The 25,529-nt window shown below is 35.8% G+C and overlaps 1 protein-coding gene across 1 annotated transcript in view; it reads right to left on the bottom strand.

Annotated features, from left to right (window-relative positions):
• Nucleotides 1-25,529, bottom strand: part of PGM2L1 (phosphoglucomutase 2 like 1) — a 50,959-nt gene that overhangs the window by 11,389 nt on the left and 14,041 nt on the right. Inside the window, exons 2-12 of the mRNA XM_078433095.2 lie at nucleotides 19,267-19,434; nucleotides 16,455-16,561; nucleotides 15,418-15,502; nucleotides 15,007-15,090; nucleotides 6,898-7,091; nucleotides 5,875-6,064; nucleotides 5,037-5,134; nucleotides 3,908-4,088; nucleotides 1,354-1,447; nucleotides 466-595; nucleotides 42-231 (exon numbers count right to left, since the gene is read on the bottom strand). Coding sequence (XP_078289221.1) covers nucleotides 42-231; nucleotides 466-595; nucleotides 1,354-1,447; nucleotides 3,908-4,088; nucleotides 5,037-5,134; nucleotides 5,875-6,064; nucleotides 6,898-7,091; nucleotides 15,007-15,090; nucleotides 15,418-15,502; nucleotides 16,455-16,561; nucleotides 19,267-19,434 — 1,521 coding nt within the window. The remainder of the gene's footprint in view (nucleotides 1-41; nucleotides 232-465; nucleotides 596-1,353; nucleotides 1,448-3,907; nucleotides 4,089-5,036; nucleotides 5,135-5,874; nucleotides 6,065-6,897; nucleotides 7,092-15,006; nucleotides 15,091-15,417; nucleotides 15,503-16,454; nucleotides 16,562-19,266; nucleotides 19,435-25,529) is intronic.

The raw sequence follows: 25,529 nt of genomic DNA on the forward strand, positions 1-25,529 counted from the left end.
AAATTGTTAAAAAACTTAAAAAAATATATTTGGGTACTTACTGATTTCTTATTAGGCTGGCTGCTGTCATATCCAGTGGTAACATCCCGTATGTGCAATATAGCAAATGTCCCACAAAATTTTGGATATTCTTTTGGAGAATCAAAATTGCGAAGCCTTTCAAATATACTTTTGATGGTAATCGGATCATAACACAAGAAATAGGACGTTTTTGAAATGTGATAACCATATCTGCACAAAAATTTAAAGTGTTAAAATCAGATGTCAGATAACTCTTCAGGAAAGTACATATTAAAGATAAGCCTATTATTGTATTATGTAGAAAGTGGAAGTCTTTAGTTCAGTTTTAGAACTTTTTAAAAAGGATTGGCTATTTTCAAAACCAAATTTAGAAATCTAAAAGGAGAACCAAAAAACTGAGAAATTTAGCAATTGAAACTAGAAATTCATAATAACATAACTTACTTTTCATAAACCTTAATCAGTTGTTGTTTCAATGTTATGTTCATGGTTTCCAGGTAAGCTGCCATCTCAGCAACAACAACGGCTGCACTCACCCCATCTTTGTCCAAAACTGAAGTTCCACACAGAAAACCTGAGAATTAAAACACATTTTTGAAAAAAGGGGAAAACTTAAGCCTATAATAATTTCAATAGTTTTAGTGGTGCCTGGGTGGCTCAGTGGTTAAGCATCCAACTCTTGGTTTCGGCTCAAGTCATGATCTCATGGTTTCATGGGTTCGAGCCCCACATCTGGCTCCATGCTGATGGTATGGAGCCTGCTTGGGATTCTCTCTCTCTCTTCCCCTCTGCACTCATGCTGTCCCTCTTTCAAAATAAATAAATAGCTTTGAAAAAAAATAATTTCCAGGGGCGCCTGGGTGGCTCAGTCGGTTGAGCGTCTGACTTCAGCTCAGGTCATGATCTCACATTCCGTGAGTTCGAGCCCCGTGTCAGGCTTTGTGCTGACAGCTCAGAGCCTGAAGCCTGCTTTGGATTCTGTGTCTCCCTCTCTCTGCCCCTCCCCCACTCATGCTCTGTCTCACTCTCTCTCAAAAATAAACACTAAAAAAAATTAAAAATACTAATTTCAATAGTTTTATTTCTTCAGAAGAACAAATGAATTTAAGAGCCTAGTAATAGATGATACCCATTGATACTGAAGGTATTTAGGGAATTTTTAAGGGTCTTTTTTTCCCACGATGAAAAATGCAGCCACATATTTCTGAGTTCTCTATGGTTTTTACAACACAAAATGCAAAACCAGAAGACAAAAACTCCTCTCTATAGAATTACTATATTTAAAAAGATGCTCTCATGCAAATTTCAAAGATTTTAATATTTACTACATACCAATTGACTCCTCAAATGCAAAAAGAACTTCTTTTCCATTTTCCAGGAGGTCTTTTATCCTACATCCAATCCATTTAAAACCTGGTAATGTTTCCTGAAATGCACAGAAGGCCACTCTAGTTAAGTGACTCCTCATAAAAATATAGTAAAGCCTATTGCTAAACGCACATAACACTCTCATAGTGATCTTCTGTTACGGTGTTTGGTCCACACAGATTTATAAAGTGGTAAGCATACAGCCAGGAAATGCTTGGATTCACATTGCCACGACTGATAAACTACTATTCATTGAGCACACAAATAGGTGATTTGCACCAAATACAGTCCAGCAGTTGAAAGTGGTGATACAGATAGTCACAAAGTAACATAAATACACACATCTATTATGATCATCCACTATTTATCAAGCACTGTTAACGGGTGCTCTATATCACTGTCTTTTTAAATGCTTACAAAAACTCTGTTGCTGAAATAGAGGCTCAGTAAATTTGCCCAAGATTATGCCGTATATGAGATAGAGCCAGGATTCAATTACACTGCTTCTCAGAAACTGTCTTTTAGGCTGTATTATAAGTACTAATATAAGAGCACCCTACAAAGGGTGTGATTTAGTCCCCCTGAATAATTGAAGGCCATAAAGCTTTTTAATGATGCACTTACAACATTATCACAGCATATGCTTGAACCAAGTGTTCCTTACTATAATACCATGGCCTAAATAAACCCAAGAGAGTTATTGAGCCCTTCTTTGGTAATTAGATTCAAGGACTTTTCATCTGATGAGCTACTGTTCACTTTAAAGACATGAACTGTCTGGGGTGCCTGGGTGGCTCAGTCAGTTGAGCGTCCGACTTCAGCTCAAGTCATGATCTTGTTGTTCCCGAGTTCAAGCCCCACATCGGGCTTTGTGCTGGTGGCTCAGAACCTGGAGCCTGTTTCAGATTCTATGTCTCCCTCTCTCTCTGCCCCTCCCCCATGCATGCTCTGTCTCTCTCTCTCTCTATCAAAAATAAATAAAACATTAAAAAAAAAATAAAGACATGAACTGTTTTATGGGGCGCCTGGGTGGCTCAGTGGGTTAAGCATCCAACTTCAGCTCTGGTCATGAACTCGCGGTTGGTGAGTTTGAGCCCTGCATCAGGCTCTGTGCTGACAGCTCAGAGCCTGGAGCTGCTTCAGATTCTGTGTCTCCCTCTCTGTCTGTTTTTCCCCTGCTTGCACTCTGTTGCTCTCTCTCAAAAATAAATAAAGATTTAAAAAAAAAAAAAAGACGTGAACTGTTTTACAACAGAAAGAGCGTGTGATAGACACTGATTCTAGAGCTGACCATTACTAACTTATGATTCCCAATTCACCTCTCTACTTCCTCAGTGGGAAAAAATAAAAGCCAAAAACCTCTGCTACCTCCTTACATACAACAACACAAGGAAGCAAATTTATAATACTGGTCTCCAGAATCAGGTTCTTTTTTGTGCTCATTGTATGTTGTTTTTGCCATAGATATTAACGAGAATGTTAACATTAATATAATTCAGAATCTCAAGCTTGAATAAATTTTCAATTTCTGCTCTTTTGCTGTTTGTATTTCTTTAAAAGCCTGAGAATGAAAGTTCCATTTCATTAAAACAGGTATAATTTTATTTTATTCAGCCAATTAATGTTAAGACCTGTAGCTTGGCTGTGGCAAAAAAAAAAAAAAAAAAGGCCCCAGAGGTGACATTTACACTGACATTTTGGCAAAGATGGCAGAGGAAAAGGAATTTAATTGGCATCAGTCTCAGAAGCTCTAAAAACTGTCAGCTTAACTGCCTGAGACTCACAGAGGTTACAGATCTGTGCTGAGAGTGAGTCATTATTTGTTTTTTTGGATGGAGAATCATTGGGTCTTCATTTACAATTTGGAAGACTGCTTTAATTTTCTTAAGACTGAACCTGAAGAGCCTAAACAGTGGTCGATGATACCTACAATTTTTTGGAATGGAGTTTATGCTACTGATGAGGTCACTAGGAGCAAGATTTTCTCAGTATGAAAACCAAGTATTGTTGTATGAAATAATAAGCATTAATTCAATTTTTAAAGTACATCTTATCTTAGTTCCAGAAATTCACATACTGGATGAACTTGGCTCAAGGTGTCTGAATTGTCAGAAGATGAGCAAATTTTAACAGAATTAGAAAAAAGGGGGGATTATAAATCAAATCAATAAAAGTCAGTTTTAGTGGGGAGGTGAATTTATTGTATAGAAATTGATTTAGAGGGGCACCTGGGTGGCTCAGTTGGTTAAGCATCCGACCCTTGATTTCAGGTCAGGTCATGATTTCATAGTTTGTGAGTTTGAGCTCTGCATTAGGCTCTGTGCTGATCGCTCAGAGCCTGCTTCGGATTCTCTCTCTCTTCCTCTCTCTCTCTGCCCCTCCCCCAGCTCGTGCTCTCTATCTCAAAATAAATAAACTTGAAAAAATTGTCAGATTAATGCGTTTAAGTAATAGCTCATGTAATTTTAAAAAAGAAATTGATTTAGAAAAGTAGCACACAGATATTATCTTTTCTTACTTCAAAATGAAATCCTTCTTCAAGTGCAATTGCCTTCAAAATTTTGGAAGAGACTGTGGTGGCTAACATATAAACGTTCTTCACATCAGCATTTCTTGATTTATTTTTCTTCCAGCAATCAAACATCCACCACCCAAACAAAGCTGCCAACTCATTCCCTGTGAAAACTTTCCAATGACCACTGGAGAGAGAATGAAAATTCAGTTCAACACTTTTATAACTTCTTATTAAAATTTCTTGACCCTAAGACATACAAACAAATTACCATCCTTCACATAGGAAAATCTAAGAACTATTATATGAGATTTTTGAGAAAACATTTAGTACCATTTCTACCTCATCAGGGGTGAACTTTGGGTAGAAATGGCAGCAATGTCTGCTGAAAAATTATTACATTATAACTTTTATTCTCTTACTTAATGAGAGAAAAATTTAGACTATGATATCCTGTCTGTGCAAGGACATTTGTCACAACATTATAATGATAAAAATCCACAGCAACCCAAAGGACCAAGATTAGAAAATGATTGTATTCATAAAGCAATCTGTTGGGGTATTACTCCATTTTAAGAATTAATATTTTAAGGGGTTCCTGGGTGGCTCAGTTGGTTAAGCGTTTGACTTTGGCTCAGGTCATGATCTTATGGTTCGTGGCTTGAGGTCCTGCATCGGGCTCTGTGCTGACAGCTCAGAGCCTGGAGGCTGCTCCAGATTCTGTTTCCCTCTCTCTTTGCCCCTCCCCCACTTGTTCTCTCCCTCTCTCTCTCTCTCTCTCTCAAAAATAAAAATAAACATTAAAAAATTTAAAGAAAAGAATATTTTAAGCAATATTTAAGCAATATGAAGAGTGTTCATAGTTCAATATTAAGTGGAAGACAATGAAAATATTAAAATATATATAGTATAATAACAATTTTATAGAAACAATTATAGCATATCTCAAATATCTGAGTAGAAAAAATATAGAAAGGAAATGGCAAAATATCAACCTAAGGGTTATCTTTGGATAGTGGGCTTCTGGGAGATTTATTTTCTTATTGTTATTATTTCCGATGAGCCTGTAAGACTTAAAATCAAAAACTGTTTTTCAAAGTTTTAAGCTTTTAATTAAATAACAGGCTTTACTTACTTCTCCTGAAGTTCTGCTACTGCCAGTCGGTCTGCATCAGGATCTGTGGCTAGCACTACCCGGGCATTTTCTCTCTCTGCCAGTCTCAAAGAAAGTTCCTGAAACAGCCAAATCATTGGATTTTATTAAAGATGTTAAATTCATTTAATTTCTAAATGGAGGGATGATGTTAGTTGATATAAATTTTAGAAGGAATATAAGTTTGGCTAAATTTAAGATAAGCCTAGGGGCTCCTGGGCGGCTCAGTCGGTTAAGTGTCTGACTCTTGATCTTGGCTCAGGTCATGATCTCCTGGTTTGTGAGACTGAGCCCTGCATCAGGCTCTGTGCAGATGGTATAGAGGCTGCTTCGGATTCTCACTCTGCGCCTCCCTCTCTCTCTCAAAATAAAAAAATACACTTAAAAAAAAAAAGCCTAGGGGCGCCTGGGTGGCGCAGTCGGTTAAGCGTCCGACTTCAGCCAGGTCACGATCTCACGGTCCGTGAGTTCGAGCCCCGCGTCAGGCTCTGAGCCCCGCGTCAGGCGCTGGGCTGATGGCTCGGAGCCTGGAGCCTGTTTCCGATTCTGTGTCTCCCTCTCTCTCTCTGCCCCTCCCCCGTTCATGCTCTGTCTCTCTCTGTCCCAAAAAAAAAAAAAAAAAAAAAAAAAAGCCTAGAAGTAGAAATATCTACTATAGAGATTTCAAATAAAACAGAATATATGGCTCCAATATAATTTAAATTATGTAAAGTAAGATGGTATCTACTTTTGTAAGTAATCATTGAATTGTCAAATGAGTTCTAGCTATTTGATGAAGTTTAACGCACTCATAATAATTTAAATAAAGAAAAAAAAATACCAGCACAGATTCTCCTTCTTCAGGATTTGGGCATTTAACAGTAGAAAAGTCTGGATCAGGATCTTTTTGTTCTGGTACTGGAATAGGAGGCTTAAAACCAAACACTTGAAAAGCCAGCTGCACATAGTCATGTCCGACCCCATGAAAAGATGTATGTACAAATTTCAAGGTGGTCTTTGAATTTAATTCCCTGTAAAGGAAAAGAATTATTCAGTCAATATCACAAAACTTGGTACTTGTGGTATAATTAAAATAAGTTAGAGAAAAAGCTAAAATCTATTTTTTAGGATAAAGCAAATAAACTCAGCAAGCCAGGATGCTTTCTAGCAGTAGTGTTAGCTATTTATGGAATAGTAAGAAAATATGGAAGTAAGGCAAAATCAAATTTTAGAAGAAATTTCCTGATCTCATACAGAGAACACATATATTTAGCTATAATTTTTAATGGCTTTATGAGGAAGCAATTAATATACTATACTATACAATTCTTCTATTAAAATGTACAATTTAATGGCTTTTTACTACGTTCAGTTATTCAAACATTACCATAATCAATTTTAGGACATTCTCATTACCCCAGAAAGAAATTGTGTACCCCAGAGCCACCACCCCCTAATGCTCCCATTCCTCCCAGCCATAGGCAATCACTAATATACTTTCTGTTTCTGTCTCTACAGATTTGCCTTCTCTGGACATTTCCTATAAATGGAATCATACAGTATGTGGTCCTTTGTGACTGGCTTCTTTCACTTTGCATGTTTTCAAAGTTTATCCATGTTGTGGTATGCATCAATATTTCTTTTTACAGCTGAATGATATTTTGTTGTACGGATATACCATAGTTTATTTATCCATTCATTAGTTGATGGATATTTGGGTTATTTTCACCTTTTAACTATGATGAATAGTGCTATTTAGCTATATTCTTCATATAATCCATAGCCAACACATTTTTATCCCTATGTCTTTCCTTTATTTATCTTATTGTATGGTAATACTATCCTACATTCCCTCCGTAGATACCTGTGAAAACAGATCTTTTTAAGATCTTCCATGTATCTTCTGCAAATGTCCTGCAGAGGATCTCTCTTCAGTGGGCTGGTATCCACTAAATTATCATTCCAGGAACCATTCCAAGGTTCCACACATTCTTCTATACATTTCAGAATTTCTTTGTCATGAGGAGATGTGATCTGGGCACCAGTTTCCCAATAAACCTAGTTGATAGGTAAATACAGCTATAATTACTTGAAATGTAGGCCAGATATTTTTTGCTACAGTAGAGATCTTTGGCTTTATAAAGAACCATACCAAATTAATCAAGTAGAAACTGTCAACAGGGGACTAAAGTAATATGAAAGGATGTTGCTGATAAAGATTCCTCAGGGACTCGTTAATAAAATGATCATGTATTATTTTCTCTTTTAGAAGTATACTTTAATAACAATACAAGTAAAATATAATCAGGGCACCATTATGACAACATATTAATGCATACATATACCATAGTATTCAATCATACTCTTAGATCTATAACTATGTACTACAGATAATCTAAGAAATTATGGGATATCCATGAACTTTGACACTATAAAATTTTAGCATTATAAAGTAGTTCTGTGATAAAGAAGAAATTATCAGCTATAAATTAAAGTAGAATTTATGTCACACCAGATAAAGTCTAGATCAGGAAAGATAACTAACATGTTAATTACTGCATATACATTTCAGTATATGTGTTTTCAGTATTAATCAAAATACATTTCATTAAGCTGTCAGTTTGTCAAGTGGCTTGATCAACAAGAAATTAGGAACAGTTAACAAAAAAGCAAGAAAATGTATTTCTATAATTCATAGGATCTCAAAGTTAGAAGGGACTCTGCTTAGAAAATATCTATACTGACTTCTACCATATATACGACAAGACTACCCTCTTTTGCATCCTGAATGATGAAAAGAAGAATACATTTGAATATAAACTATGTACTAAGCTCTGTGCCAAACAATATGGTAGGCTAGATGAAAATTCTCACAATATAAACACCTTAAAATGTTAGCTAAAGTTGGAAAAACATTATCTAAAATGTATAGCTTAGTTCATAAGAAGAAAAGGGAAAACTCCAGGCAATGGGAAAAAAGGAAAGAATTGAACACCAGATTGATGAGGCTGTGAGCTAATGCTGTGACTGCCTGGGGTTTGGGAACTATTTCCCTGGTTCTTGAGTTGTAACACCCATGTGGAAGGCAGGAAATTTGAGATCTGAGACTCCCCTCCCACCCCTTGTGATCAGTAGAATTACAGTATAGAGGCTCTGCCCACTATTCTAGAAAGGTGATGAGGAAGCATGTCTATTCTTCTGGGTATGAAAACACTTTCAAATCTGAGGTCTAAATTAACACAGAAATTGCTCCCCATCAGCGAAACTCCTGAGGATTCTAAAGAAATTAAAAAAACAATACCAAAAACTAATCTGAGTGATCCTCCCACAGTCCAAGCCATAAAAAAGATTCTATCCATAGCCTATATCCATAGCTTTCAGAAACTCACCATAAAAATTTATAAAACATGACAAAAAGCTCCTGGCCTTTCTCCTTGCCCATTTCTTCTTGCCTTTGTATATGGATGTGATGCCTAGAGTTACAACCATTATATGATGTCCACACTGGTGAGAAAGGCCAAAAAACTGCAGAGATGCCAGGCCCAACAACACTGAGCTACAGAACTCTGCCAGTAGCCACCTACCTTTGGACTTTATGTGTGAAAAATAAACTCCTATCAGCTTAAACCATTTTTGTGGGTTTTCTGAATCTATAGCAGAAAGTATCCGTATTTGATTCAATAACAGAAGAATCCATGCAACAAAGTATACCCAGGAACAAACTTCAAAAGAAATATGAAAAATCTATCAAAAATATTTAAGGGGTGCCTGAGTCAGTTAAGTGTGTGACTCTTGGTTTCAGCTCAGGTCATGATCTCACAGTTTTGTGGGTTCAAGCCTCACACCGGGCTCTGTGCTGACAGCATGGAATCTGCTTGGGACTCTCTCCCTTCCTCCCTTTCAGCCCCTCTCCCACTTGCCCTGTCTCTCTCAAAATAAATAAATTTAAAAAAATATTTAAAATGTTACTAGAGTATATAATAGAAGTCTTGAAAGAACAGAAAGATACATCCTGTTCACGAATAAAGAGACTCAATAAAAATTGTAAACACATTGAAGCTGCCTAAATTAATCTACAAATGAAATATGATACCAATAAAAATGTCAAAATAATTTTTTCCCAAGTGGAAAAAATATAATACCACGCATGGAAAATATAAATAAAGTCAAAAGGCAAATGATGATATGGGGGAAAATACCTGCAAAACAGATGACCAAGAGTTATTTTTCACATATAAAGAGTTCCCAAAAATCACTAAGAAGAAGAGCAATTACCCAAGAGAAAAATGGACAAAACCTTTAACAGACTTCTCAGGAAATGGAACACAAATATCATGTAAATAAGTGAAAAGATGAGCAACCTCACTCACAGAACAGGTGCAGATTAAACCTAACATTTTCACCTGATTGGTAAAGACCAAAAAGTTTGATAATATGAAAGGTATACATTGTTAGTGAGAGTATCAATTGGTATAACCACCTTGAGTAGAGAATGACAAATTTTCTTTCATATCCCTTTGACTCAAAAAAATTTCACTTCCATGGCCAAAATGAACAAATCAGGAGACTATAGATGCTGGAGAGGATGTGGAGAAACGGGAACCCTCTTGCACTGTTGGTGGGAATGCAAATTGGTGCAGCCGCTCTGGAAAGCAGTGTGGAGGTTCCTCAGAAAATTAAAAATAGACCTACCCTATGACCCAGCAATAGCACTGCTAGGAATTTATCCAAGGGATACAGGAGTACTGATGCATAGGGGCACTTGTACCCCAATGTTTATAGCAGCACTCTCAACAATAGCCAAATTATGGAAAGAGCCTAAATGTCCATCAACTGATGAATGGATAAAGAAATTGTGGTTTATATACACAATGGAATACTACGTGGCAATGAGAAAAAATGAAATATGGCCTTTTGTAGCAACGTGGATGGAACTGGAGAGTGTGATGCTAAGTGAAATAAGCCATACAGAGAAAGACAGATACCGTATGGTTTCACTCTTATGTGGACCCTGAGAAACGTAACAGAAACCCATGGGGGAGGGGAAGGAAAAAAAAAAAAAAAGAGGTTAGAGTGGGAGAGAGCCAAAGCATAAGAGACTGTTAAAAACTGAGAACAAACTGAGGGTTGATGGGGGGTGGGAGGGAGGGTAGGGTGGGTGATGGGTATTGAGGAGGGCACCTTTTGGGATGAGCACTGGGTGTTGTATGGAAACCAATTTGACAGTAAATTTCATATATTAAAAAATAATAATAATAATAAATAAATAAACATTAAAAAAAAAATTTCACTTCCAGAATTTATCCTATAGATCAACAGTGTCATAGAAATATAAAGTCAGCCACAAATGCAAGCCCACTTATGTAATTTTAAATTTTCTAGTAACCACATTAAAAAAGAGAAAAAGGAAGAGGTAAAATTAACTGTAATATGCTTTATATAACCCAATATATCCAAAATATTATCATTTCAACATGTAATCAATATAAAATTAATTAAACATCTTACATTCTTTTTTCCTACTATGCCTTTGAAATCCGGTGTGTATTTTACACTTTCAGTGTATCTTAGTTCATACTAGTTGTATTTTAAATGTTCAAAAGCCATAGGTGGCTAGTGGCTACAATATTGGACAATGCAGCTATAAGATGATAAGAATAAAAGCAATTGGGGCACTGGGGTGGCTCAGTTGGTTGAGGGCCCAATTTCAGCTGAGGGCATGATCTCATGGTTCATGGGTTCGATCTCTGCATTGGGCTCTGCACTAACAGTGTCGAGCCTGCTTGGGGTTCTCTGTCTCCCTCTGTCTCTGTTCGCCCCCGTTCGTGCTCTCTCTCTCTAATACATAAACATTAAAAATTAAAAAAAAAAAAAAAGAATAGATGCAACAGCTAACATTTATTGAGCATTTATTGGAGCCAGACACTATACTAGGCATTTTGCATGCAGTATCTCCTTTAATCATCACTCTTACCCTATGACATTGGTTCTATTATTCCCCCTAGTTTGCAGATGGGGAAACTAAAGCACAGAGAAAAGAACTTGCCTGGGGTCACAAAGCTTCTGAGTGGCAGAGGCAGGTTTTAAACCCAACCCATAGTCTTAACCCCTATCCTAAATAGATCTACCCTATGACCCAGCAATAGCACTGCTAGGAATTTACCCAAGGGATACAGGAGTGCTGATGCACAGGGGCACTTGTACCCCAATGTTTATAGCAGCACTTTCAACAATAGCCAAATTATGGAAAGAGTCTAAATGTTCATCAACTGATGAACGGATAAAGAAGTTGTGGTTTATATACACAATGGAATACTACTTGGCAATGACAAAGAATGAAATATGGCCTTTTGTAGCAACGTGGACGGAACTGGAGAGTGTTATGCTAAGTGAAATAAGTCATACAGAGCAAGACAGATACCATATGTTTTCACTCTTCCTGAGAAACTTAACAGAAGACCATGGGGGAGGGGAAGGAAAAAAAAAGTTAGAGAGGGAGGGAGGCAAACCATAAAAGACTCTTAAAAACTGAGAACAAACTGAGGGTTGATGGGGGGTGGGGAGGGAGGGAAAGTGGGTGATTGGCATTGAGGAGGGCACCTGTTGGGATGAGCACTGGGTGTTGTATGGAAACCAATTTGACAATAAATTTCGTATTAAAAAAAACCAACTATTCTATACTGACTATGCAAATCTACTTAAACATATGAACAGGGGTGCCTGGGTGGCTCAGTCGGTTAAGCCGCCGACTTCGGCCCAGGTCATGATCTCGCGGCCCGTGAGTTCGAGCCCCGCGTCGGGCTCTGTGCTGACAGCTCAGAGCCTGGAGCCTGTTTCGGATTCTGTGTCTCCCTCTCTCTGACCCTCCCCCGTTCATGCTTTGTCTCTGTCTCAAAAATAAATAAACGCTAAAAAAAATTAAAAAAAAAAACCAAAAAACAAAAAACATATGAACAAAGACATATGTAGAACATTCTTTGTAGCACTGTTTATGAGTAGCAGAAGATCAGAAACAAATGAAATGTTCCTCAACAGAGGACTGGTCAAATAAACCAGGACTCGTTTATATAGATTTTTAAAGAGGAATGAGGCAGACCTATCTACCTATCAATTGATCAACTGAAAGAATGATCTCTAAGACTGTTTCATGCTGTTGTGTGAAAAACAGCAAGGTGTAGAACACTATATAGTACTCTCCCATTTATGGAAAAAAATGTGGGAGTGACACTCTCCCATTTATGGAAAAAAACGTGGGAGTGACAAATACATATATAATTATACATGCATAGACAATCTCTGGGAGGAAACAAAACCAGAAACAATATTTGCTTCTGAATAGAGGTACTGGGGGAAAGAAATGGGAGAGGTACTTTTGGCTGTTTAACTTTTTACACTGTTTAACTTTTATCCTTTTTATATCGTGCTTATATTTTAAGGAAAAAAATCTTTGAGGCTCTACTATGTGACAAATACGTTCACCAGGAATGACTACTATAACAGGTGAAGTCCTTCCACCCCTGAGCTTATATTGGGGAAGGGGATTGGGGAAGGTCAAACAAGTCAATAAAGAAGCAATTCATCCTAAAGAAAGCAGATAATCAGAGACAGTGATAAGTTCTGTAAAGGAAATAAACAAGATGATGAGACAGTCACTGAGGGAAGTCACTTCAGATAAGATGGCTTGGGAAGGTCTCTTCAAGGAAATAACATCTGGGCAGGAATCTGAAGGATGAAAATAAGCAAATCTGCAAGATTAAGGAAGAGCAATCCAAGCAGAGGAAAAAATAATTACAAAGGCTCAGAGGTGGGAAAGGCTTTGGTATACTGGAGGACCAAAGGAACAGAAAGAAACAGTAGTGTGAGTGGAATGTAGTGAACACAGGAGAGGAATGAATGAAATGAGGTTGAAGAGGTAGGCAGGAGACAGAGTCCTGGAAACCCCAAGGTAAGGAGTGTGGATTTTATTTGAAGAGTGAGAAGCCACTGGAGAATTTTAAGAAGGAAAGTAACATGACCTTTTCATATTAAAAAAAAATCATCTGCTTGCTTGGTGGCAAATGGATTTCAGGGAGAACAACAGGACCAGAACGAGACCAGATAGGATGCCATGGCTCTGACATAAGATAAAAGTGCTTGACGACGGTGGAGGTAGAAGTGAGCAGAGCAAATATATTCAACATACATTTTATTTTATTGTATTTTATTATTATTTTTTAAAGTGTGTTTATTTATTTTTTACTTATTTAGAGAGAGTGGCGGACGGGTAGAGAGATAGGGAGAGAGAGAATCCCAAGCAGGCTCCATGCTCAGCTCGGAGCAGACCCCTTCCTGACTGTGAGATCACAACCAGAGCCAAAACCAAGAGTCGGACGCTCAACCAACTGAGCCACCCAGGCATCCCTCAACATACATTTTAAATGTAGAATCTGTAGAGTCTTTTAGTGGGTTAAATGTTAGGAGTGAAGGAAAAGGAATAATCAAGAATAATTTTGGGGGGCGCTGGTTGGGCACCTGGGTGGGGGGTAGGATCAGCTCCATGCTAAGTGTGGAGCCTGGTTGGGATTCCCTCCTCTCTCAGCCCTTCTCCTGCTCATGAGCACATGGCATGCACTCTCTCTCTCTCTCAGTAAATAAATAAATAAATGAATAAATGAATAAATAAATAAATAAATAAATAAATAAAAATTATTTTTGGTCTTTGTTTGGGTGGCTGATAATGTCAATTTACAGAGGTGGGGAAGATTCAGGGAGGAACAAATTTGGGTGTGCATGTGACAGGTTGTGGGGGAATTAAGACCTCTATTTGAGAGACACTAATTCTGAAATGTCTATTAGACATCCCAATGGATATCAGGTAGATAGCTGGATTTAGAAATCTGATCTGATGCTCAGTGGAGAGATCTGGGTTCTCAGCTCTCTTTGACAGTTGACTTCTCCTTCCTTGCAACTCTCTTCTTATCCCTTTGGTTTTTATGGCACTAATCTCCCCTGGTCTATCCTCTATCTCAGCTCTTCTTCTTTCTGCCTTCCTTAAAGTTGGTGTTCCCTGGGGATCCCTTTTGTACCTATTTTTTACTATATACTGTCTCTGGGCCACTCACCCAACTAAAAGACTTCCAAATATTCTTATATGTTCTAATATGTATGATAACCCCCAAATCTGTAACTTTAACCTTAGATTTCTCCCCAGAGAAGATCTATATACATCCAGTCACCTACCGGATGTTGCTACCTGGTTGGCCCACAAAGACCTCAAACTTAATATGTCCCAAACTGAATTAATCATGCTTCTTCTCTGCCTCTGTGCATAGTAACACTACCCATTTAGCTGGCCAGAGCCAAAACCATAGATTAGTACTAAATCTTCTTTTCCCTAATAAAACAGAGTTCAGTGTACCTGAAGACCTCCCATACAAGAAGAAAAACAAATATAAGATCATGCATTCATCACCCAGGAGCCCCAAACACTGGCTCAATACTGTGCTGTACCCTCTCTTTGCTGCTCTTCACCCCTCTCTGCCCTGCTTTCTGCCATGGAGGCTGACACATCAAATGGATCCTACAGCCAATGGGGAGTCCCAGTAGAAGGTTGTAGGAAAAGGAGAGTGAGATAGAGGTACTGTTCCTCTGGCTTTCCTCCTGCAAACTCCCATTCATTCTTTAAGTTCTCAGTTCTCAGTATGACTTTGTTTCTAAAATGTAGACAGGGTGGGTTTGAGATAGGATGGGGAAATCAAAGGCAGTAGAATACTAGAAGTAAAAAGACCACTGAAGAGATTTTTGTAGTAGTACACGTTGAGAAGTAATAGGGCCATTAGGGAAACACATCCTTCAAGGGCTGGCCTTCATGTTTTTATATTCCTGTCCCCAACATCTAACCCTGCTCCTCAGTGATGAAAATATAACTCAGCACATATTATTTAAATAAAATAAGAACTATACAATAAGCAAAGATCAAGAGTCCAAGGTTTACCTTGTACCCGTTGTCTTCTTTGCGGTTGTGAGAAGCAGTAATCATCACACCTGCAACTGCTTTGAGCTCCTGGACCGCATATGGCTGAAAAAACAGTCACACCATAATTCCATTTTGCTTTCCACCTACTTACACATTTGACCTAGGAATAACTTTGAGTAACAGGAGAAGACATTAAGACAGAAATAGGCTAAAACTTGTTATCTCGTTATAGATCAAATTCTTTGGTGGTTCAACACATGCTTGTTGAATGAAAATAAATTCAGTGTAAACTTTGTTTCCCTTCCTTTGGTCTTTCATGTCACTTAATATAGAACTGTAAGCATGACAAATATTTGAATCCTGGTTGATTTAAGACATTTTTTTAATTTGCGGCAACAAACTGTACAATCAATAATATAAAACACTTACTACAAAAGGCGTAGGAACATATCTTGAAAAAAGGTACACAGGAACATCTTTGGCCAATAAGACTGCAGCAGTGAGTTTAGCAAGTCTAAAAAAAAAAAAATGAGGGAGATTTCACTCAGTCCTTAGCTTATCATAGATTTTAAAACCTAACCTTCTACAAGATAAATGTTTCATATTGGAATTATTCTGAACATATAGTAGCCTAATATAACCAATTCTTATAATCAGCAGTTAAACTTCATGCTCCAACTTAAAAATGTTAAATAAATAAGGTTTTTTAAAAAGGAAGTTAATAAGAAACAGAACTGATCTTTTAATTTCCTCCTTTTTCCTTAATCATCTTTTGATGGCTCCTTTACTAAGAAATAAAACCTGAAAAGGGCAGAAAGAATGCAGGAAAGTGAAATAAGAGACTCTGATAAACACAATTGCATAAGTAACCCCTGGAAAAAAGTATCACTGTCTCATGACTATGTGTGAAAATCACCTAAAACTAATTAAATGGGATTATAATGAGAGAATACAATTTTTTTTTAAATGTTTATTTTATTTTTGTGAGAGAGAGAGAGAGAGACAGAGCGTGAGCAGGGGAGGTGCAGAGAGAGAAGGAGACACAGAATCCGAAGCAGGCTCCAGGCTCTGAGCTCTCCGCACAGAGCCCGATGCGGGGCTTGAACTCACAGACCGAGAGATCATGACCTGAGCTGAAGTCGGACGCTCAACTGACTGAGCCACCCAGGTGCCCCGAGAATACAATTTATTTAATCACTCCTACCTGGTGCTTTTGCCAAAGTATTAAAATCATAACATAAACTATGATATCATTCTAAATACTAACTCTAAATATTTAAAAATTTTAATCCTGCCTGTAAAACCTAAGCGTTCTTTTTAAAATGCTTCTATTTCATCTCTAAAATAAACATCAGCATGTGATCACATTTCTATTTGACAGTTTCCTGTTTCAGAAATCCTACTGTTAATTTTTTTTTTAAGGCTATCGCAATCCAACTTAATCTCTGAAACAATTAACGCCGTACCTCTGGCTGCTGCAGCTGCTAGTTACTTGACCCCGGGTGTCATACCCGACGACAAAGCCTCTCTGCTTGAAGTCTGAGAAGCATCTCTCAAGGTATTTGTACATTCCCTGGAGCAGATAAACACAAAAGATTAGTTCCTGAATAATACCTCCATTTTCCACAACTTAAAATCTATTATTTTTATGTGTAGTGGTCAGTTTATCGGCTCATAGGGAACCGGCTTCCACCTTCATACTCATGTTTACCGATTTGGGAACAATACTGTTCAAGCCTCAAATGTGAGATGACAAAGATTTATTTCCTGTAATTTCAGACTCATTTAATACCACAGAAATATCAATTAAGTAACTATTAAATCCAATATGATACATAAAACATTAGGGGAAAACGAGGGGACAAGAGAGTCAGTATGCTAAGAAAAAAATACTGTCAGAAGACCCAAAAGAAATTGTTTCTTGTCTTAAGGCTCTAGAGAATAGAATTTTGACCATATTTGGCCTTGCTAAATCATAAGACTGAAGCCAACCAAAATATTTGACCTATTTATGACACAAACATTTTAAATCAGCAACATAAACCTTCATCAGAACATTTCTTAAGATGGCTGATCCTGTTCGTAATTCCTTAGTTTGAAAATCTCACAGAAAGAAAATCTCATAAAGTAGGAAAATATGCAGTCACTGGTGACAAAAAAAGAAGCGAAGCACTGAATACTGAAAATATCACAACGATAAACTAAAACCATTTAACTAACTTATGGTTTGATAACTTCAATAAATGCTTTCATCTCTGAAAATAACACTTCATATTTTATAGTCCTTTAAAACCATTATCAAAAGTGTTGCCACATTTAATCCTCATGACCCCAAAAAGAAAGAATGCAGATACCTTTTCTATTTTTGTCTTTCAATATCTCTTCAAAAAAAGAGGTGACAGAGTAAGACTGAAGCTCCATTTAATGAATTGCCCAAGGCGATTCATTCAACTAAAACTAAGTTATACTAATTTATTGAAGTACTGGATAGCAGGCACTGCTAAGTAACTATGTGGCAGCACCAAATGAAGCCCCAGGGACCTCTGGACCCTTTTTTCATGGCTCTTTCAAGTGTAATTATTCTTTTCAACCTGCTCCTCAAAGAGGATTTCAATTACCTCCATTTTGACCTTAGGCTCTAATTTCCTAATTGATTAAGTTCTTTTTCCCAGCTAATCTCTTAACTCAGCAAAGATGCTGGCAAAGCATCTCCTTATGGAAACTGTAACTGTGACTACCCTGAGCCAGCAAGACCCACATGATTGACTGCAAGACTATGAGCGACTTGACCTTCACTGCCCACCTGCAAGTACCTCCCTACCTTTGTCCCACATTTTCCTTATACAAACCTGGAATTATTTTCAGCACTTTGGAGGCAGTCTTTGAGATGCTAGTCTGCTGTCTTCCCGGTGTTGGTATCACTGATATAAATTCCTGTCTTGTTTCACCACCACCCCACTCTCTTTGGATTTTGTCATTGGCAAGTGGTCAAATCTGGTTTGTTTGGGACCCCAAGAGCCAGGTGCTCTTGCCCCCTGTCCCTGGGTTACATTCCCTATGAATGTGTGTGTGTGTGTGTGTGTGTGTGTGTGTGTGTAAGCGCACACATGTGCATGCTTAATATAGCCCATGTTGACTAGTTTCCCCAATTTATTTATAATAACGATGCTATCCTAAAACTTCACAGAACATCCTATTATTCTCTGGTATAAATATCTGTCTTATCCCCCTTTATCTAGACTCTGAAAAGGGTTAGGGCTTAAGTATTAGATTCCATTTGGCTTTTCCCTTTCACACAATGGAATCTCAACTCCAGTAAAAATTTACACTTCCATAGAAATTTATTTTCAAACACCTCCTCCACCCCTTTTTATAAAGTCAAGGAATCTTCATTTAAAATGAAAGCTTATGAGGAAACCAATATATTAAAAAGAGTGAACTGATGAATTTTGGGGCGAGGAGAAGAAAGGGGTCTGGGATGGGGGAAGTGGCACATATCCTACCCATGTAGTCTAGTCATCTTATCATCCCTTCTACTCCATCCTCTGCACTAGCCTTTGCCTTTGGAGAATTCCTTCAGAACAAAGCTAAGGATGATTTACTGTTTGACAGTATTGATTAGAATTACGCCTACTGAGCAATTCTCTAGTCCAGAACTATTTTTAGTATATTCTAAATGCATTTTGGCTTCAAAAGTATAGTTCCTTGAAGCAGTGAGAATGTTTCACTAGAAAAAGAAGTAATTTTTTTCTAGGGTAAGTTGTATAAAATGGGGAGACATAAATTGTATCACATCATACACTGTCTTAAAGAACTCTCAAATGGATATAGAAAACCATGTTTAAGGGAAATAGTTTCAACTAAATTTTCCAAATATTCTGGTTAACCTTTATCAATGGCCATATGCCAAAATGAGTAATTCTCTTTTTCCTAAATTTGTTTCTTTATGTTAATTGGAAATCTCAATATCTGTGTCCTGATTTCAAATGCAAAGTAACTGTCAAGATTTCAAAGGCAAAGTAAATGTCAAGAAGTTGACAATGGTAATCATAAGAACTCTTAATCAGAAAGTTAGTTTGTGACCTTGAAGATACACAAATGACTTATAAGATAAATTCTGTGCAAGAGCAAAGGTTAGCATTTGTCCCAAGGTTTTTTAACTTACAAGAAGGTACCTTCCTAGACATAAAGTTTGTTTTTGTTTTAGAAAGCCTACCTAATTTATAAAGCAAAAAAACAGAGTGATAAAAAGTATACATAATACTTTATAATACCTACCTGTGTTGACTGTATTACTGTAAGGTCATTAATATAGCAAAATCCTGCCCCCATAGCAGAACGAAGTCCCGCCGTCCCAAAAGTCATTCGGCAACAAAGACGATCTCGTAGCTCCTTGTTCATCCCATTCCGTAACAGATTTTCAATTTGCTCTTTTGTTTTGGGATTCTATAAAAAAAGTATTAAGACTTAATCAGGATCACAAGCAGAGTCCTGATATGAAGCCCTTCTGAGGAGCCAGTAAGTATTATGCATATTTCACAAGGTTCTAAATATAAGTTCCACAGTGCTACTTATCAATATTAGTATGTATAATAAAACAATACCTGTCATCTATGGAGCCCCCCAAAGAACCAGACCCTTACCGAAGGTAATGCACATATCTCTAATTGTCATAGCATTTTTGGTAATACTACTCAAGAATTTTTTAACAAATTGATAAACTTAAGAGCTATGGAACCCAAATAAGCCTCCTAGTCAAAAACAACATTAAGTAAGTTAGAGTCTGTCTTAAGTTTTAAAAGAAATAAGGAACCTATTGGATAAAAGCCATCAACACATGCCTACCAATTACTTCCTAAACCTCTGTGATTCAAAATGACCAGGTAAGCCTTCTGCTCTTTAAAGTCACAGAAAACCATTCAATGTATCTACAGTAAAGGTGATCATAAAAAGGTCTTAGATGTTAAATGTGGACTTGGTTAAGAATAAGAATGAAAATTCAGTCCAAGCTTGGCTTGTGAGGCAGGACATGCCAACATCTATACTTTAGGATTATGTATTTCATTATCACATCCATTAACTTATTTTCATAAAGCTCATGGATACTCTTGACTGAAATATTAGTTTACAAGCAAGTTTCAAATGGACGTGCAATTATAGTAAGAATAAAATTTGAATGGAATTTTCTAGTATTTTCCTTATAAGAGAAAGAGTCAAATATTATGAAAATAAGGTGAACCACAACTTCTCCCTTCCATACTATATATAGTATGGATTTAGTCCATACTAACAGCTTAGATCTTCTATGTCTATGGCCTATACAATGATAACGAATATTCAGAATGATAAACCAAGGCACCTATAAGGTGCTAAATATTAGAATAGATTTGTACTTGCAAAGAAATAAAAACATATTAATATATAATTTAAACAAAAAGGTTTTCTGGGGGCACCTGGGTGGCTCAGTTGGTTGAGCGTCCGACTTCAGCTCAGGTCATGATCTCACAGTTCATGAGTTCGAGACCTGCATTGGGCTCTGTGCTGACAGCTCAGAGCCTGAAGCGTGCTTTGGATTCTGTGTCTCTCTCTCTCTCTCTGCCCCTAACCCACTCGCATTCTGTCTCTGTCTCTCTCAAAAATAAATAAACATTAAAAAAAAAAATTTAAACAAAAAGCTTTTCTGGTTATAGTGGAATTAAAGTAACCAGAGTACATGCCACAAACTAATGAGAAGCCATGGAAATTCTGATTAACTGAAATTATAATCAGCTAAAAATGGATATAAATTTATGTACATATATGTATGTATATACACGTATAATGACCTTAGCTCATGAAATCTCCATTTTATAAATGGCACACACTAACAAATACACAGCCTACATAAAACTATGAATAGCTATTAAGAGGAGAATCTAAACAATAAGACTAACTGGGCTACTCTATATTTTCCCAATGTTTAAGATGCTACCAGATTTGATACAAAGGTCAAAGAGACTTGAAGATGGCTAACATTTAAAAACAGGTATAAGAATGGCAAAATTGAAGACTAAAAAGTTTCAGTTCTGTAGAGGGTATATGGCAGTGTCATACAGTTCGTGCCATAGAAATTGAGATAGTCCTAGGGCACCTGGCTGGCTCAGTCGGAAGAGCTTGTGACTCTTGACCTTGGGGTCATGAGCTTGAGCCCCACGTTGGGTGTAGAGATTACTAAAAATAAATAAGTTTATTTATTTAAAATAATAAATTAGGATTTAAAATTCTTTTAAAAAGAAATTAGGATAGTCCTTTTAGAATGATATCACAGCAACTACCAAAATTTAAACTGCATATGCCTTTTGGCCCATAAATATCTCTGTCCATAGCAATTTCTTTACTCAAACAAGATTTATTCATACAAGAATGTCAACTGCAGCATCTTACTGGTAGTATTATTACCTCTGTGTTAATAAAGAAATTAAGATTTAGGGAGCCTATTATTACCACTGTATTAATAAAGAAATTAAGATTTAGAGAGCCTATTAACATGGAGCTAACATTGGAGGTCTAGACAGGATTTGAATCCAGGTTGGTCTGGTTCTAAATCCTATACCACCTCACAACAACAAAATAATTATGCAGAGCAGGTTAATAATGTTCCTAATAATAATGAACTCCAACTATAAAGCCAAATATGATTCCTTTTAATTATAGCTACATAAGATACAAAAATGACCCACCAGACATGAATATTATTAGGTTACTGAGTACTTCCTAATGTTTAACTGCACAGCTACTAGAGTAGGGCCTAAAAATTCCATTCTCTGTTATAAACATTACAACCAGTCCTAACCTAATTCCTGTTTCTGAAAAAGACTGTAAATTAGAGAAAAATAAAAATGGATAAAGAATCACGATGCATTGGACAGACGTATATTTTTATGGTAAAAAGTGCTAAGTGATTATGGCGACAGGCAAATGAAATCTACTTTAAATGCAGATTTCTCCACTATTTCATAACTACATTAAATTAGATGTTGATGTTAAAATGTTTAAAAATACACCTAAAGGGCAATCTATGTAGCCATGATTATCATACATTTTCCATGAGGATGAAATTACATTTCTATTTTGTTGTTAAAATATTCAAACAACTATGATTTTTATAAGCTATCATATTATGAAGATTCTAAAGAACTACAAATTATTTTTAAAACTCTTTTCCACATAAAACTCAGATACATTAAATGAAAAGCAGAAGCATACATAATGTGTTTTAATTTGTATAAAAAGAAGTATATGTATACTTACATCATTCCAGAAATACTCCATGCTAATATAAGACACTAAAACTAGTGATTATCTCTGATGGGGAAACCAGGCATAAGGTCTGAGGCAGAAAAGTGACTTTATTGTACAGCCTTAGTACTGTTTGGATATTTTATATTTTACTTATTTTATGGTAAAAACTAAATAAATCTCTCTCTCTGATGGCTGAGAAAAACTACTATTGTGGGTCTCCATGGATACTTTTTACCTCACAAATTGCTTTTTTGTCACTCACAGAAGGTTATTAATTAAACAAATGTTGGAGCTTTCTCAAATACAAATTATTGTTTGCTTTCTAAATGTGCTCTTATTTACAATGCGTTCATTACTTAAGGATAGGAGCAGGCTAATCAGCAAAAAAAGAAAAAAATGGTTCAAGTGATGCCAACAGTAAAGAAAGCTCTAAAAATTATACTGTAAGTCTGCAGAGAAGTTATTTGATTTACATACCTTCTGGAAATGTACATTCCTTTTGGAAAGTAAATGCATTCAATCTGAACTAAAGTTGCTCTTAACTAGTGTATTTTAGAATCCTAATAATTTTAGTGCCCCAAAAAAGTAATCCTGCAGAAAATCCAAAAAGATTTTAGTGACTACTAGCATTTTCTATACTTCATCAGGAAGGAAGCTGATTGTTTAGTAGGAAATCAGTAAGCTAAAGAATACAGAATTAAAACCATGCATTATTTTCAAAGGTTACCTGTTTACCCAAAATTTTCCTTTAGGTTCTAATCCTATGGAGTGCTGCAACTTTATATGGCTGAAATGAAGAAAAGAAAGTGTCTTCTTACATAATACTCTGTGGAGTTGTGTTTTTTCCATAGCGTAGGTCCTTAAGGCCCAAATTCAAAGAAAACATGAAAGAACTGATTTAAAAAAAAAAAAAAAAAAAAGCAGCACTTTATATATATAAAGAGAAGTACCTCCTTTAACAAACCTCTTACAAACTTTCATAGATGTGAATAAAGGTATATACCAGACCAAAATCATTCCAACTCTACCTGCCATGAAACGGAAGTATTAGTATTCATTTATGAAGGATTACTCTGGATTCACCCAAGCTTTTCTGAACCTATTCTGTTCATAATTAGGGGGCTTCTATATTATTATATATAATAAATATAAATGTATATAAAAGTACATAAAAAACTGATTAATCATCATATAAAACAAATCAAGTTTGTCAATGAAGAATTCACCTATAAATCTTCTTTCCTCCTTCTTTTATAAACCTAATAATTGTATAATTTGTATACAACTTGAATCTACTCTATTAATATTATTATATTAAATATATATTTTTTGCAATCAAAATCCTAATATTGTTATATATCTAAAGGTGAGGTAATATGCAAAATTGACTTCTTAGTGGCTCAAATATATCTAAAATTGCAAAGCTTGTAAATAACATTTTAAAATGTTACTGACAGAGGCTAGTGCCTAAACAACAAATACCAGTTTTATAGAACTACAGAAAAAAAAATATTTAAGTTTATTTCTCAACAGAAGTTAAAATAGGAAACTGCCATCTGAAAACCTGAAGGGTAAATGTAACTGACATTTACTTCTAAGGGTCAACCAGCTTGAAGATCCAAATCTAGAGACCTGAAGCAGAACATGTTTTCCAAACCAGATGCTTCCTCAGAGTCCAAAATATGCTCTTGCTAACCAATAATTTTTTCCCATCTAAGAGTCTTTGTGTAATTCTAAATTTAATTTCTCCATCTTAAATTTTTTTTTGTATTTAAGTATAGTTGACATATAAAGTTGTATTTGTTTTAAAACATAGTGATTTGATAATTCTATAGATTACACAATGCTCACTCACCACCATAAGTGTAGTTATACCATCTGTCACTATACAATGTTAATACAATATTATTGACTATATTCCCTATGTTGTACTCTTCATCTCCGTGACTTATGTATTTTATAACTGGAAGTTTGTATTTCTTAATCCCTTTTACCTGTTTTGTACATGTTCCCACCTCTCTACTCTCTGGCAACCATCTGGTTTGTTCTCTGTATTTATAAGTCTATTCCTGGGTTTCGTTTGTTCATTTGTTTTGTCTTTCAGATTCCACATATAAGTAAAATAATTTCTCCATCTTTAAAAACATTGTAGAAATTAGCATAAGTTGGCTTAGATAACAAATTTGAATGACTATTCTTGTCATATAAAATGAGATTTCATTAATAATAATTGGCTTAATAAAGCTTGAGACCATTTAATGAATATAAAAATCATATCCAGGAAATAAAGATTCTAACTACTCAAAAAGCAGAAAATAAGACATTAAATATAACATATTATTATTTAAGTATAATACTAAACATGCCAAAATTCGTGTGAAAGATAAAAATGTTGATTAATTCATTTCAAAACATATATATATATATATATATATATATATATATATAGTCTTTTTTTTTTTAACTTCTGGATTGTTTTTCTAACAAAACACACACATGTGTTCAATAATATAGTCATACTTAAGTCTGTTATGCTTTAAACAAAAAATATTTCTCATAAAGACAGTCAAAATAAAACATTTCAAATGTTTGCTATTTTTCTCTAGGTATTCTGACACATACTTTTCTTGACTGAAACTGATCTTAAAAAATAAAGTCTCAGTTTAAAAAACAACAGAAAAAATATCATCTTGGTAGATGCAAAGGAAGCATTTGAAAAAACTCAACACCCAATAGCTATTTTAAAATTTCTCAGTAAATGCTGAATAGTAATTCCACTAGGAATCTACCCAAGAGAAATGAAACATGTTCACACAAAGACCTATAAATGAATTTCAAAGGTAGATTTACTCTGAAGAGTTAAAGCCTGTTGTCCATCAACAGGTGAATGAATAAACAAATTATTGTACATCCATAAAATAGAATAACATTCAGCAATAAAAAGGAACAAACTGCTGGTATAGAAAACAAAATGGATAAATCTCACAAGTATTATGTTAACTGAAGGAAGCTAGACACAAAAAGCCTATGTATTGTATGATTTTTATAAAAGCAAACTACAGGAACAATAAAGAACTATTACAAGTCAACAATAAGACAACCCAATTTAAAGAGGGACAAAGGATTCACTAAAGAAAATATATAAATAGCCAATTGATTCATGATACAACATGGATGAAATCTGAAATGTGCTAAGTAAAAGAAGGCAGACACAAAAGGCCACAAACAATAGTATGGTTCCATTTATATGAAAGGTCCAG

The sequence above is a fragment of the Panthera onca genome, chromosome D1, assembly GCF_046562875.1.
Source record: "Panthera onca isolate mPanOnc1 chromosome D1, mPanOnc1 haplotype 2, whole genome shotgun sequence".
NCBI classification, from domain to species: domain Eukaryota; kingdom Metazoa; phylum Chordata; class Mammalia; order Carnivora; family Felidae; genus Panthera; species Panthera onca.